Below are 14,708 nucleotides of genomic sequence, written 5' to 3'. Positions count from 1 at the left end.
AAGCATAACATAATGCTTAGTTAAAACACCAAAAAGGGTTCCCTCCCAGAATGGGTTAAAATAACATCACACATCACTATTGCTAATTTTGATAATATAGAAGAATGAGAAAAAGAAGAGAAGAAAAACATTCTCAGTAAAATCTCACCCAATCAAACAATTTAAATAAATCCAATTACAGGTGAAACTAAAGGAATTTCTCCACTTTCCTATAGGGAGTGTACGGAGCTTCTCCGCACCCATACGATGATGCGCAGGAAAGGCCAGCGTCACGGAGAGCCCCTCATTCATTTATGTTGGTTAAACAAAGGGAGGAGGAAGGACTGCCTGAGGCTGTCCTTTACCGAGCAGAGCCTGCGTTGGTTAGTTCTCGGTGGTTCTCAACGTCTAGCCACGACCCACTGATGGGCCGCACGCGACCCACTGATGGGCCGCACGCGACCCACTGATGGGCCGCACGCGACCCACTGATGGGCCGCACGCGACCCACTGATGGGCCGCACGCGACCCACTGATGGGCCGCACGCGTGACCCACTGATGGGCCGCACGCGTGACCCACTGATGGGCCGCACGCGTGACCCACTGATGGGCCGCACGCGTGACCCACTGATGGGCCGCACGCGTGACCCACTGATGGGCCGCACGCGTGACCCACTGATGGGCCGCACGCGTGACCCACTGATGGGCCGCACGCGTGACCCACTGATGGGCCGCACGCGTGACCCACTGATGGGCCGCACGCGTGACCCACTGATGGGCCGCACGCGTGACCCACTGATGGGCCGCACGCGTGACCCACTGATGGGCCGCACGCGTGACCCACTGATGGGCCGCACGCGTGACCCACTGATGGGCCGCACGCGTGACCCACTGATGGGCCGCACGCGTGACCCACTGATGGGCCGCACGCGTGACCCACTGATGGGCCGCACGCGTGCGTACAGTTGGAGGCCATCGATATTGTCCTTTTCTTTTTGCTGAGGTTTGCGTGATCTGCGCAAAAGGACAGTTAACCCATTTTGGGCGGGAACCCCTTTTGGTGTTTTAAACATGTTATAATTTAGCTATTGAAAAATAGCAGATCTACAAGCTCATAGCGCGCCACCGAGTGGCGCGCTACGAGCTTGTAGGTCTGCTATTTTTGAAAAATCGTGAAAATATTTATTTCAGAAAACTGGAGGATTTAGAAGGATTTTTTAAAATTTTGAGGTCAGGCCTAAATGGGTCAAATGATAAGGGACAATATCGGTGGCACCCAACTGTATATAGAGGGCATGCACATGCATAAAGTGAGTGGCAAATCGAGTGGCAAAGTGAGTTTAAAATCGTTTAACGTCGTTTAATGCGTCGTCTGTTTGGATGTGTGGGCAGTCAAGGCCAGCAAGTAGTTTTTTGCCACTCGGTAGGCGTTACCGCCTAACTTCCCGGGTATGATAATGTCACACGCATACCCTCTATTGCAAGTGGGCCCCCAAATGAATGGCAAAACATCCTGTACTAAGATTGTAATGATTGATAATGTAACATTTATAATACATGAATTCATGTAAAAATGCAATCGATTGATTGTAAACATGCCGTTTAACGTCTGTGGGTCGTGAACACTTTTGAGATGTTCTGTGGGTCGTGAACACTTTTGAGATGTTCTGAAAAGGCTGAGAACCACTGGGTTGGTTAGCGTTGGTGAAGAGACCAATCAATCAAACTGGGTGGGAAAAAACTAATTAAAAAACACATTATTTGGGAAAAGCACCTAAATCATTAAATTTGTCTTGTCTCATTTTCACCAAGAGGATTTAATTGTTTGCTTTTCTACTACTGCACTTGACAAGGTTCGTTAATCGTCACAAATGTAGATGTTACCTTTTAAAACTAGCCATATTAGTATGAATAGCAATCTCAAACATTACAATTTTCTAAAGGGATTTCATGTCCCTCATGCACATTGAATGAAGAAATAGTCGATGCACTGTGATATGACATGCCCCAAATGGGGATGTCTTAAGGCAATTACAGAAAATTGGTTCTAACTTTAAGGTCTAGTAAACAATTTATACTCTTGGTGAAAATGTGGTGCCAGGGATGTTGAATGTAGGCCAAGAGAGGATTGGTTGCCCCTATCAACTTGTATTTCTATAAATATAGTAATGATGGATTTTAAAGGCTTTAGGGAGTAGTTTTATCAGTTCAGAATCAACGCCAACGTCTTTCCAGTTTAGGTGTGTCCTACTGCTGTTCGCCATTAGTTGTTCAAACTCCATGAAAGCTGACCATTTGGGTCTTTTGTACTGGAGGATTGCAAATACAAAGTCAATTTCAATTCTCTCTGCACTTTCTTGGCACGTCTCTTGGCTCTGTCCACTCCTCCTTCTCAAAAGAAACAACCTGCATGGTCTTATGTGACCAATCCTCTCTTAACCTATTTTGGGCGGGAACCCCCTTTTGGTGTTGGCATTATGTTATGCTTTAGCTATTGAAAAATAGCAGATCTACAAGCTCATAGCGCGCCACCGAGTGGCGCGCTATGAGCTTGTAGATCTGCTATTTTTAAAAATCGAAGAACCACTGACATAGAAACATAGCTTTTTCAGAAAACTGTCAGGATGTGGAAGACATTTTTAGAATCTGATCTCGGGTCAAAATGGGTTAATTCAAAATCATCATTACAGGTATTACCGGTTCCCCCCGGCCTAGAAAAGCATAACACTGCCGGTATGCAGTTATCCGTGATTGGATAGCTTGCATTTGCATCCAACAGCAAACGGGGTCAATTGCCACCTAACCTCCCAGTCATTCATGCTTCCATGCCTTTTGGCAGATTGACACCATGAATGAATCCGACCTGTCTGATGACAAGCTGCTGGATCACCGCTACTCGGGGATGGAGGACGACCACGACGGGACCTTCCAGACGTCCATGATCGCACTGCACGGCAGCGCCTGTAGCGCCGATCTGGACTACCAGATGAGCCTGCTCTCTTCCACACCCAAGGTTGGTGCTTAGAAATGTTTTGGGACAATTATTTTATTGCTTGGTTAACCCATTTAGGCCTGACCTCAAAATTTAAAAAAAATCTTCTAAATCCTCCAGTTTTCTGAAATAAATATTTTCACGATTTTTCAAAAATAGCAGACCTACAAGCTCGTAGCGCGCCACTCGGTGGCGCGCTATGAGCTTGTAGATCTGCTATTTTTCAATAGCTAAATTATAACAATGTTTTAAAATACCAGCAGGGGTTCCCGCCCAAAATGGGTTAAAAGGAACCCTGGCTAATAAGACAAATATGCCTTAAAACATTATACTTGCCCTCTATAACTAAAATAAAAGAATAAAATCACCTTAAGTATTTTATTTCTTTCATAAATAGAGAATCTTTCCACTCAATAGGAACTGCTCCCGTCACAAGTTGATGATGTCATATGCCCATATGGTCTAGCCTCATGGAATGTATGGAATGCATAATGCTAATAAAAAAACAACGTAATACTTCCTAAGGATAATATGAGCATCAAAGCAATATTTTAAATACTTTATATTAGCACGTGCATTCCATATATTCCATAGGGCTGGACCACACATGGACATATGACATCATCAACTTGCGATTCCTATTTGGTGAAAGATTCTCTATTTATGAGTGTTGAGTGTTTTTATTTCAAAATGTTAGTTATAGAGGATAATTGTCTTAGTAGCCAGGGATACGATGGACACAAGAAACGGGGAGGGCAGGGAATCAAACTCAGCATGTTGTGGTCAGGCTACTGTGTATTCCTAGCCTGGGCACCATTTAATTTAGGTATATGATCCTGTCGGGAGCGGATGATAGTCAACAGGCAGGAACAACAGGCGGCAACTTCCTTTTCCCTCAAACCGATTTTTCTCAATAAAAGCTACAGGCCACGAGAGCTTTTATTGTTTGAGGGAAAAAGGAAGTTGCCGCCTGTTGTTTCTGCCTGTCGCCTTACAAAACAATACTACAACATGACGTAACGATATCATCCGCTCCCGACAGGATCATACGGACTTTTGAAACAGAGACCAGGCTTTCCTCCGAGGTGGTGGAAAGCCTGGTGAGGCGATGTTAATTGGCATGTGTGTTTAGAATCGAAAAGAAGAAGTCACTCGTGGCACACATTGGGGGGGGGAAAGTGAACTTTGCAATATCCCAGCAGCACATAATGATAAAAAGGTGTTTACTTCTCGCAGGGGGGGGGGGGGTTAAAAATTCATGGGAAGAACTACTGACTTGTGTTTAACCCATTTTAGGCGGGAACCCCTTTTGGTGTTAGCATTATGTTATGCTTTAGCTATTGGAAAATAGCAGATCTACAAGCTCATATCGCGCCACCGAGTGGCGCGCTATGAGCTTGTAGGTCTGCTATTTTTGAGTGGTGCAACCACTCCAAGGAACAGCAATGTCCGTGTTCAACTATGTTTGTGACTATGTTTGTGTGTGACCAGTACCAATGAGTACCAAAAGTGGCGCTGTTGTGCCAGAAACAGAGAGAGAGAGAGATAGTGCTGCACTGTTGCCTGCTAATGAGAGAGAGGGGGGGGGGATTTGCACCACTCAGTTCACACGGGTGTGATTTTTGAAAAATCGAAGAACGACTGACATAGAAACATAGCTTTTTCAGAAAACTGTCAGGATGTAGAAGACATTTTTAGAATCTGATCTCAGGTCAAAATGGGTTAAAGCAGCAACCATTACTGCCCTTTCACCTCTGGGTAACGAGAACGCACTGCAGCAACGCTTTCCTATACTGAAATAGAATTCACTTGACATCTTTATTCCTGAACACATAAACATGACATTACACACATTCTCAGCATCACAACTTCTTCACAGCTTCTTCCCTAAGAGCCAACCACCCTCCGCCCCATCCACCCGCACCACTAATTCACACTTTACCAGCTCCTACAACATCTCTAGTGGCTTTTAAGCCAAGCTGTTACATTGACACCTCCTGCATTGCTTTGCTATTTATTATCTGTTACTGGACTCTTACCGCTGCTACTGTTACTTTAACGTTTTTATTCTTAACCCATTTTGACCTGAGATCAGATTCTAAAAATGTCTTCTACATCCTGACAGTTTTCTGAAAAAGCTATGTTTCTATGTCAGTCGTTCGTCGATTTTTCAAAAATAGCAGACCTACAAGCTATGAGCTTGTAGATCTGCAATTTTTCAATAGCTAAATCATAACATAATGCTAACACCAAAAGGGGTTCCCGCCCAAAAGGGGTTAACGTTTTTATTCTTAACTGCCCTAGTAAGCCCGAGAATGTATGTTCTTCAACAAAGCATAGGGTTGCTATAAAATAAATATGTCTGTTCTATACATTTATCTCTATGGTTTACATGATTTCATCTTGGTTAGTCACCACACTGCAGTGCATGCCATTGCCACAGTAAATTCTTTGTATTAGAGTCTTGCTATACACAAGAGGTCCAAGATCCAATGAATAATACATATCTAGATCAATGTTGGAGCTGCTCCAATGACATGGGGAAACGTACTTTTTGGATGCTGCGCGAGTAGACTTGAGGATGAACTGAGTAGAAGTAGGTGCTCAAAGGTCAAGGTTCTTCATTTCACTCACTTTACTAGTCTACTGCGGACAGACACGGATGTAAACAGCAACTGGTTAGTGGAGGCGCACGGCGACGATGCTTGTTTGGTCTTAGCTGTAGTCATTTCCACTGTGATATAGGAGTGCATGCTAATGTGAATACCTAGCCCCTCTCGGGACCTCCGTAAAGTTTGTGACATTTGGATGTCTTTACGGAGGGTCCTGGAACTGGCTAGCTGCGACAGAGCAGATCAGAGGCAGGAACGTAGGGACACGCAGCTAGCCAGCCTCGGTGCTGGAGGCGGTACAATGGGATGTCAATAAGGAAGTCAAGGAAGGAAGGAAGAGAGAATTTCAGACCAGCCAAAACGGTCAAACAAAGGAAAGGTAAATTCGCTGAGGTTTCCGTTGTCTCCTATAGCAGACGTATGCTTCTTTTGAAACATATCACCACCACTCAAATAGCGCAGCACGGCCGTTTCCGAAGGTATGTCCGTCTGTATACCATTTTGCGTGGGACAGATGCAAAGGGACCCTCCGTAAAGACGTAAACATCCAAATGTCACAAACTTTACGGAGGTCCCGAGAGGGGCTAGTGAATACCAAGACTTGCCTTTTCATCTCGAAAATGATATTGCTGCAGGAGCCTCATGTAGGCATGGTTAGACCATTAAACCTTTGTGGTGATTTGTTTTTTATAAATAAATAGACAAATAAGTAAATAGATAAATAGAAATCGATTTTAACTGCTGAATAATCTCCTAGTATAACAATTAATTCGTTTTCAAAATAAGATACATTTGTCTTTTTCTTCTGGGGATTAAACTTTTCTTACCCGAATATGTTTGTCAGATGTATACAATGCATGGCCATGTTTTTATTAAAACCCCTAAGATAGGTTTTTGCTTTTAATTTCCCTCTGTTGCCTCTGAGAGTATTTCCTGTTTGGCATTCCTGTCCTCATCACACCTCCCTTTTCAAATATGGGAATGTATTTTAAATCAGTCTGTTCTCCTACTTTGTAGACTTCCCATCCCAGCGCTCCCCAAATATATACACCAGTCCATTAGAACCAAACATCACATTTCTTGCTCTATTCTCAGTAGTTCTTCAGCATCAACTTTTTGTCTGAATAAAAAATATATTTTGTTCAGTTAACCCATTTTGACCTGAGATCAGATTCAAAAAATGTCTTCTACATCCTGACAGTTTTCTGAAGTTTCTATGTCAGTGGTTCTTCGATTTTTCAAAAATAGCAGACCTACAAGCTCGTAGCGCGCCACTCGGTGGCGCGCTATGAGCTTGTAGATCTGCTATTTTTCAATAGCTAAAGCATAACATAATGCTAACACCAAAAAACGCGTCCAGTGTTCAACCACCTTTAGAGTATGTTAATACAATACTTGATGTATACAATGGGGTGGTTGTATCTGGTCTCCCTGCTCTTCCATTGATACATTTAGATCCTGTGACTCGGTTGGACATGACCTTTGACATGATCCTGTTTCTGGTTTGACACAAATATTGCCCTGCAGGTCAACATTCAATTATTTACCAGAGCAAGCGGTCAGGTTCTGTTAGCTCATGTCAGTGGTAAAAAAATGTCAGCACTTGTGCATGAAATATGCACATCAAATATGAGGTCGAAAAGGAAAGTTTCATGATAGTAGATTAAATCGATGGGACTTCCTTTGGAGCACCAGCGGCAAGTGTTAGCAGCCCGAGATTCATTGCTACCCAGACTTGGTTGCGTACTGTAGGTGGTGGTGTGATAATAAAGCTACATTTAGTGCCTCACACACTCAGGATCCTTAGTAATTACTACTGCTGTTCTCCACTGGCAGCTGATGGCCTTCCTACGGCTCATTACAAGGAGTGCAGAAGTGTGACTGAGCGGCATGGATATGCAGTGCACCCATTGGTTCAACAACTGTTGTTGACATAAACACATTCATTCGGCTGCTGTGTTTTGTTTTACCCAGTGCAACCATACTTTTGTAACTTTTACCCCAGTACATTTTTAACCCATTTTGACCTGAGATCAGATTCTAAAAATGTCTTCTACATCCTGACAGTTTTCTGAAAAAGCTATGTTTCTATGTCAGTCGTTCTTCGATTTTTCAAAAATAGCAGACCTACAAGCTCGTAGCGCGCCACTCGGTGGCGCGCTATGAGCTTGTAGATCTGCTATTTTTCAATAGCTATAAAGCATAACATAATGCTTACACCAAAAGGGGTTCCCGCACAGAATGGGTTAATTCTGGACTTTTACTTGTAATGGAGTATTTCTACATTGTGGTTTTGCTACTTTCACATGAGTCCCTTTTCCCTACCACTGTTTTGTTTTAATCCTAGCTGACAGGTCGATTGGACTTGCTGAGCGAGCGTTCCTCATTCGCAACGGTGTCTGGCCTGGCAGACGGTACAGAACCCTTCTCTCCGGAGGGGAAGTCGACTGCTTTCACTCCTCCTGGTTTAAGAGGTCAAGTTGTGATTGACACACTCCTGAGTGGTTCCGATCCCTACCTGTCCCACTCCCAGTCCTCTTCCCGACTGGAGCCAGCGGACAGCTCAGGCTCATACAGCCCCTTCAGTGAAATAGGTACCAGGGGGCCTGTCATCATTATTGCATAATCGCCTAATAATCGGAATTATTTGAGATCATCGCAATTATTTTTGCATAATCATTATTGTGGTCCAAAAATAAACAAACCTGTCTCGGCGATATTGACGGGTCTCTGTATCGTTTACGACAGTCAGTCACTCATATTCGATACAGTCTGTTTCTCAGTCAGTAACATTAGCGTTTTCTCGCAGTCAGTTGATTCTTCATATCCATAATGAGTGAAACCGCCTGGATGATTTGTTTATTTTTCAAACACAGTTCTTATATGAAGCAATCTAAAGGGAATATAATACAAATTATATAGCCGATCTACAAGCTCTACAACGTGTCGCGATGTGATGCATTGTGAGCTTGTTGATCGGCTACTTCCACTACTTTTTTAATCACATTTTGGTAATTAAATGGATTTGGGCATTATTTATTTTCATTATTGGTATTTGTCATAGTCAGTCATTGCTTTGTATATTTAAGTTGTTTGTCAAATCTGCTCTGTGCAAATGATGGCTCAGGAAGCCTAATAGCCAAACAGAAATGTCATTTTTATTCATATAAATTATTTATTTATATGTTGCAATGTTAGATGCCAAAAAAACACAATTAAATTGTTCATAGCAATTATTTCCATGACAATTAAGCGTTGAGTAACATTTTCATTCGTGACGGCCCTAGGGACCAGGACTGATGTTCAGGAGAACTCACTAGAGTCGCTCCACTTTCAGATGGAGCCAGCCGTCTCAGTTGGAGACATTGGAGAAATACAGGCCTTGAGGAAGGTACACGTCTCATTTAAAGTACTTTCAAGAGTAGAAAGTGAAAGATCTGTTATTGTTGTTACAATGATAGGGGTCGCTCTTTGGAGAGGGCACATAAAAGACCCAAAATAATGATTGATAATAAACCTTTGTTTTTAAGTTTATTCGTAGTATTTATTAAAATATGTCATCTGACATCGTCCCAGTCAGGGATGGGGGAATGCTGACCACGGACTTTTAAATGTTTCTTTTTTTGTGGCTTTCGCCTTTCGCCTTTATTTTATATTTTTTTATGGAGGGACAGACAGTAGGCTGAAAGGAAATGGGGAGAGAGATGGGGGAGTGACGTGCAGTAAAGGTCGTCGGGTTCGGGAGTCTTTATTTGGCACACTGCCTGACTGGATTACCAGCCAAGGTGCCTGGACCATTGAGCCATGGCCCAGGCCGACCACGGACTTTTAAAAAAAGATTTTGTATTCCTTGCCCAATCCAACCCTCGTCCCATAACCTGCCTCTGTAGATGACAGAATGGTCCTGAATGTGACCTGAATGTTTTCATTTAGTACTAGCTGAATATCTGTGTTGAATTATCACCCTCAAGGATAAGGACACCGCTGCGAAAGAACCAGGAGAAGAGGACGACAAGGAAGTGCACACACCAGGGAGCAATTTTGAACGAACCATCACGGTCGTCAAGGGCAACTGCAGCCTGGGTGAGTGTTTATTTGCTCACCTTCTTGGAATGTAAATCAGGTTGAAAGATTGAAGTATTGGCCTTTACTCCTTTTTTAAAAAAATACTCTTTATCCTGTATCTTTTACAAATGTCATATTTGGTTAAAAAACATATATTGAAATTATCTTGGCTACTTTCCAAGCCACAGGGTTCAATTCAGTGCCTTGGACCCTGCCAGGGGGGAACTTGTACTCTCCGTATCAAACCTTTAACTTGAGAGCTGACTGAGAATACAGAAAATGGATTTTAACCCATTTTGGGTGGGAACCCCTTTTGGTGTTAGCATTATGTTATGCTTTAGCAGCTATTGAAAAATAGCAGATCTACAAGCTCATAGCGCGCCACTGAGTGGCGCGCTATGAGCTTGTAGGTCTGCTATTTTTGAAAAATCGAAGAACCACTGACATAGAAACATAGATTTTTCAGAAAACTGTCAGGATGTAGAAGACATTTTTAGAATCGTCCTCAGGTCTAAATGGGTTAAACAACCTATACGTGCTATTCAAAAGGTTCAGTTTCGCTGAGAAGATGTGCCATTTAAATGTCACTACTCACTACTGCACGCCTTCTGATCTGTTCCTATTCTAAGTTTTACTCCAGATAAGGTAACGCCATTAAAGTTGTAGTTTAAACAGAAATATAAAACTGTTGTTATGTGTTTTTGACATCAGCCTGAGGCTGCATGCAGTCTGCTGTCTTGTCTGGATTCCAGCTTTTGTGAGAGTTGTTAAATTTAATTATTCAGTGGCCAAATATTATAGGAGTAATGGGATTCCGATTTAATTGTCTCTTCAGAGAAAATCTGTATTTAATTTGGTTCACCACAGCTAAATCCCCCCTATTAAAAGGTAATCTAAAACCTACGACACATTGCAATTTGCAGTTCACGGCATTCGACAACGGGGGGGGGGGGTTAATTTGCAACAATTTAACCCATTTTGGGCGGGAACCCCTTTTGGTGTTAGCATCATGTTATGCTTTAGCTATTGAAAAATAGCAGATCTACAAGCTCATAGCGCGCCACCGAGTGGCGCGCTACGAGCTTGTAGGTCTGCTATTTTTGAAAAATCGAAGGACGACTGACATAGAAACATAGCTTTTTCAGAAAACTGTCAGGATGTAGAAGACATTTTTAGAATCTGATCCCAGGTCAAAATGGGTTATGTCCACGTATTTCAAATAACCATGAAAGTCCTTGTGTGTGTGAACCGCCTCAAAGGAATGACAGTGAGCGCCGTGAAGGATGGCTTTGGAATGCTCATTCGCAGCATCATCCCCGGCGGCTCCATCAGCCGTGATGGACGCCTGGGGGTGGGGGACCTCATCCTGGCCATCAACCGCGAGCCCACTGCCAACCTGTCTAATGCCCAGACCCGCGCCATGCTCCGGAGACACTCTCTCATTGGACCAGACCTAGAGTAAGTGATCATCGCTGTCAATTAGTTTAGCGACACAAGGGGACTACATAAATACATATTTCCTGTACACAATACACATAATACTGACATGTGTTTTTACTTTTTAAGGAGGTAAAATCATCATAAATGCTCTGTAATTGCTTTGATTATATATATTATTTGCTGCAGTGAAATTTCTCCTGCAATATCTCCATGTTTAGAATCATTTTGAAGGTTTTTCTTTCAGTAAATCATACAGTAATTTCCCTAACAACCCTTGAATGATTTACATGAGGTTAACTGTGATCAAAGGCCTTACAGAGGATACTTACGAATGCATCAGTTAGTTAGGTGTCAAACCGCATACACAAGAACATGAACATGTACTCGCAGTTACTGCAGTGTCTTTGCCCGTCCTTCCATTCTTAACCCATTTTGGGCGGGAACCCCTTTTGGTGTTAGCATTATGTTATGCTTTAGCTATTGAAAAATAGCAGATCTACAAGCTCATAGCGCGCCACCGAGTGGCGCGCTACGAGCTTGTAGGTCTGCTATTTTTGAAAAATCGAAGAACGACTGACATAGAAACATAGCTTTTTCAGAAAACTGTCAGGATGTAGAAGACATTTTTAGAATCTGATCTCAGGTCAGAATGGGTTAACAGGATTATGCATTATGCATTGGCAGCTCATTTATAACGGAGTGCAAGCTTTCATAAATGCATCAAATTATGGCGAGAGAGATTAGCGGTCATGTTGTCCATGCAATCTAAATAGTTCATATCCGTCGGTTGCACTGAATTAGTTCAGGGAGGGTAATTTGGAAGAGCAAGAAGTTACTATTCCCTCCCACACTGTGAGGAAAGTTCCCTCAAAGGCAAAGATTTAATGTGGTATTTTACAAGTACCGCTTGATGTGCTAAAACTTGGCAGTATGTTAGCTTCTCGGTGCATAAAATCCCCAACTCTTCACATTTTTTAGATCTGCTTGTGCACCCGAGGACGATCTGTGCCCCTTTTATGTGTGAGTATGGCTAACCAACATGCTGGTGGTGTGCTAGCACAACCTGCCGTCTTCATTTCCTATCTGTCATTTTCTACGTCTGAAGCTGGGCTTCCTTCCCGTCTGGCGAAACAGGTTTTATCCAGAAAAATATGTATCTTCTGACCCAAATTGAAGAAAACTTGCCATTATAAGCCCTACTTTGAGGACCACTGCTTTAATTGTTACAGCAGCACATTGGATTGGATGCTACTATCAACCTAAAGATTGTCTTGGGGTTTTTGTTGTGGCAGCAATGCTGATAATGGTGTGTTCGTGCACATTCTAATCTAGCACATAGATTCACATTATCTGGATAAATCTCTGGATCACCTTTAACCACTAAAAACAATTTCCTAATTCTACCACTGTGTCTAAGATGCTTGCCGACCTACTTATGTGATTATGTGATCTCTTTTTTAACTACCATTCTACTAACTCTATTTGAATCATTATCTCAGCCAGGAGAACATGCACATGTGTGTTTGTGCACACGCATTCATTTGTGTGTGTGTGTGTCCACAGCTAATCTCACATACTACTGGGCCAATCGGTGTGATAGTTCCTTGTGCACGCTTGCAGGACGTCAGTTCTTGCATATTTTTCAAATCCGTGAATGTCCGCTATGTATTTTATTTTTCCTTTTCTTTTATAATCACACCATCCCGGCTGATGTGCAGGAACTAACTAACCCAATGACAAACATGCAGATGCAAGCCAGTACAAGTTGCCCTTAGATTAACCCATTCGGAACGGGAACCCCTTTTGGTGTTTTAACACCAAAATATACATTTATGAATGTTACAACATACACCCAAAACTCCCACTGACAGTCTTTATATATGCTGTCTTGGGTCACTATTTAGTCCCTTTTACAGTGTTTAGAGTGCTGACGCTCGGCAAAACTTGCACCAAAACAATAGCCTGATACGACACCGTGTTGAAATCACTGACGCCGTGTTGAAATCACTGACATTTAGGCCCCATTTACACTGGCAGACAAATCTAACCTGAATCAGAACTGTGCCACATCAAGATTGAAATCCGATTGGTTTAAATGGTCACATGACTCATTTAAACAAATCAGATTCCAATCTGGATGTGGCACAGATCTGATTCAGGCTGGATTTGGCTGCCAGTGTAAATGGGGCCTTAGAGTTGCTGAATGAGCATGGTGGATTTGGATATGTTTGGGTGACGTGTTTGGGGTTTCCAGCGAGGAAGACAGTACAGACCATGTACAACTGGTAGTCAGGTTGTGCTGCGTACAACATTGCTATTATTATTCGGCCAGCGATTCCCAACCTTGGGCTGTGAGGATATTGCAACGTGGACCTGAAATAATTGGCAAAACACTAAGAAATTGCTCTTACCACGTAACATGGCAGCCGTTGGGTTAAGAGGTCCAGGCGGGTTGGTTGCGCGCTTTAGAGAATTTCAAGTGGGCCTTGAAAGTTTGGCTACCACTGTATTAGCCCATTTTGGGCGGGAACCCCTTTCGGTGTTAGCATTATGTTATGCTTTAGCTATTGAAAAATAGCAGATCTACAAGCTCATAGCCACCGAGTGGCGCGCTACGAGCTTGTAGGTCTGCTAATTTTGAAAAATCGAAGAACCACTGACATAGAAACATAGCTTTTTCAGAAAACTGTCAGGATGTAGAAGACATTTTTAGAATCTGATCTCAGGTCAAAATGGGTTAAGAGGTCCAGGTGGGTTGGTTGCGCGCTTTAGAGAATTTCAAGTGGGCCTTGATGCAGGAAAGTTTGGCTACCGCAGTATTAGGGCATGCCTCCTGGCGGAGATTTGCGCTCTTTTCCTGTGTGTCATGACGCTGCATGTGCTGATGTTCAAAACCACCGTGGTTCACTCATCCTAAAACACTTGCCTGGGGGTACATTTACCACTGCGTCTGCATGCCGTTGTGTTTGTGCTTAAGATCTGTTAATGTCACTCATAATATGTGTGCTCTTCAGAATCAACCTGATGTGAAGTCCCGCTGAAAAAAAGACCTGCCGCAAAGGGGCCCAACCGTTGGGGTGGGCAGGCTGGGGGGCTTGAGACCCCTCCCTCTATCCAGTGGGGATATGTTTTATCCCTGCTTCTGTCAGACTGAATCAAAGACGATTGATACATTCAATTTTTGGAAATGTAGACTGATATGTTTGAACTTGATAATATCACAATTTAACATTTTAATTAAGAATTGTTTTATTTTCTATATACAGCTTTTCGCCATTGACAATGAAAGGAGAATTTATTTTCATATGTGTCCGATATATATGACGTATGTATCAATGTCACATACATTGAATATATTTTTTAAACAATGGTTAAAGGATAATGACATAAGTTGACAAATTAATTCATGAGAAAGTATTTTTTTATTGGATGATGTACGATGACAAGAGTGCCCCTCACTTCACATGGGTGTGATTTTCTTTTTTTTTTTTGTATATAGGCTACAGTATTTATAGAAAGTAAGCACAGACTTTAAGAAAATGTCCCCAGTCTTTTTTTTAAATGTTTTCTTCTTACTTTATTTTGCAAGTCAAACCCCGGCACTGACTAACCTAAATTC

General features: G+C 42.5%; 1 protein-coding gene across 3 annotated transcripts in view; it reads left to right on the top strand.

Moving 5' to 3' along the window:
• mpdz (multiple PDZ domain crumbs cell polarity complex component) overlaps nt 1-14,708 on the top strand; it is a 103,924-nt gene that overhangs the window by 33,653 nt on the left and 55,563 nt on the right. For all 3 annotated transcript variants that reach the window (XM_079491132.1, XM_079491131.1, XM_079491130.1), the window contains exons 18-23: nt 2,820-2,993; nt 7,932-8,178; nt 8,872-8,975; nt 9,556-9,667; nt 10,909-11,107; nt 12,068-12,109. In XM_079491132.1, the coding sequence (XP_079347258.1) occupies nt 2,820-2,993; nt 7,932-8,178; nt 8,872-8,975; nt 9,556-9,667; nt 10,909-11,107; nt 12,068-12,109 (878 nt within the window). The remainder of the gene's footprint in view (nt 1-2,819; nt 2,994-7,931; nt 8,179-8,871; nt 8,976-9,555; nt 9,668-10,908; nt 11,108-12,067; nt 12,110-14,708) is intronic.

This window comes from Electrona antarctica (assembly GCF_951216825.1).
Source record: "Electrona antarctica genome assembly, chromosome: 21".
NCBI classification, from domain to species: Eukaryota; Metazoa; Chordata; class Actinopteri; order Myctophiformes; family Myctophidae; genus Electrona; species Electrona antarctica.
This window is presented reverse-complemented; position numbering and strand designations above follow the sequence as displayed.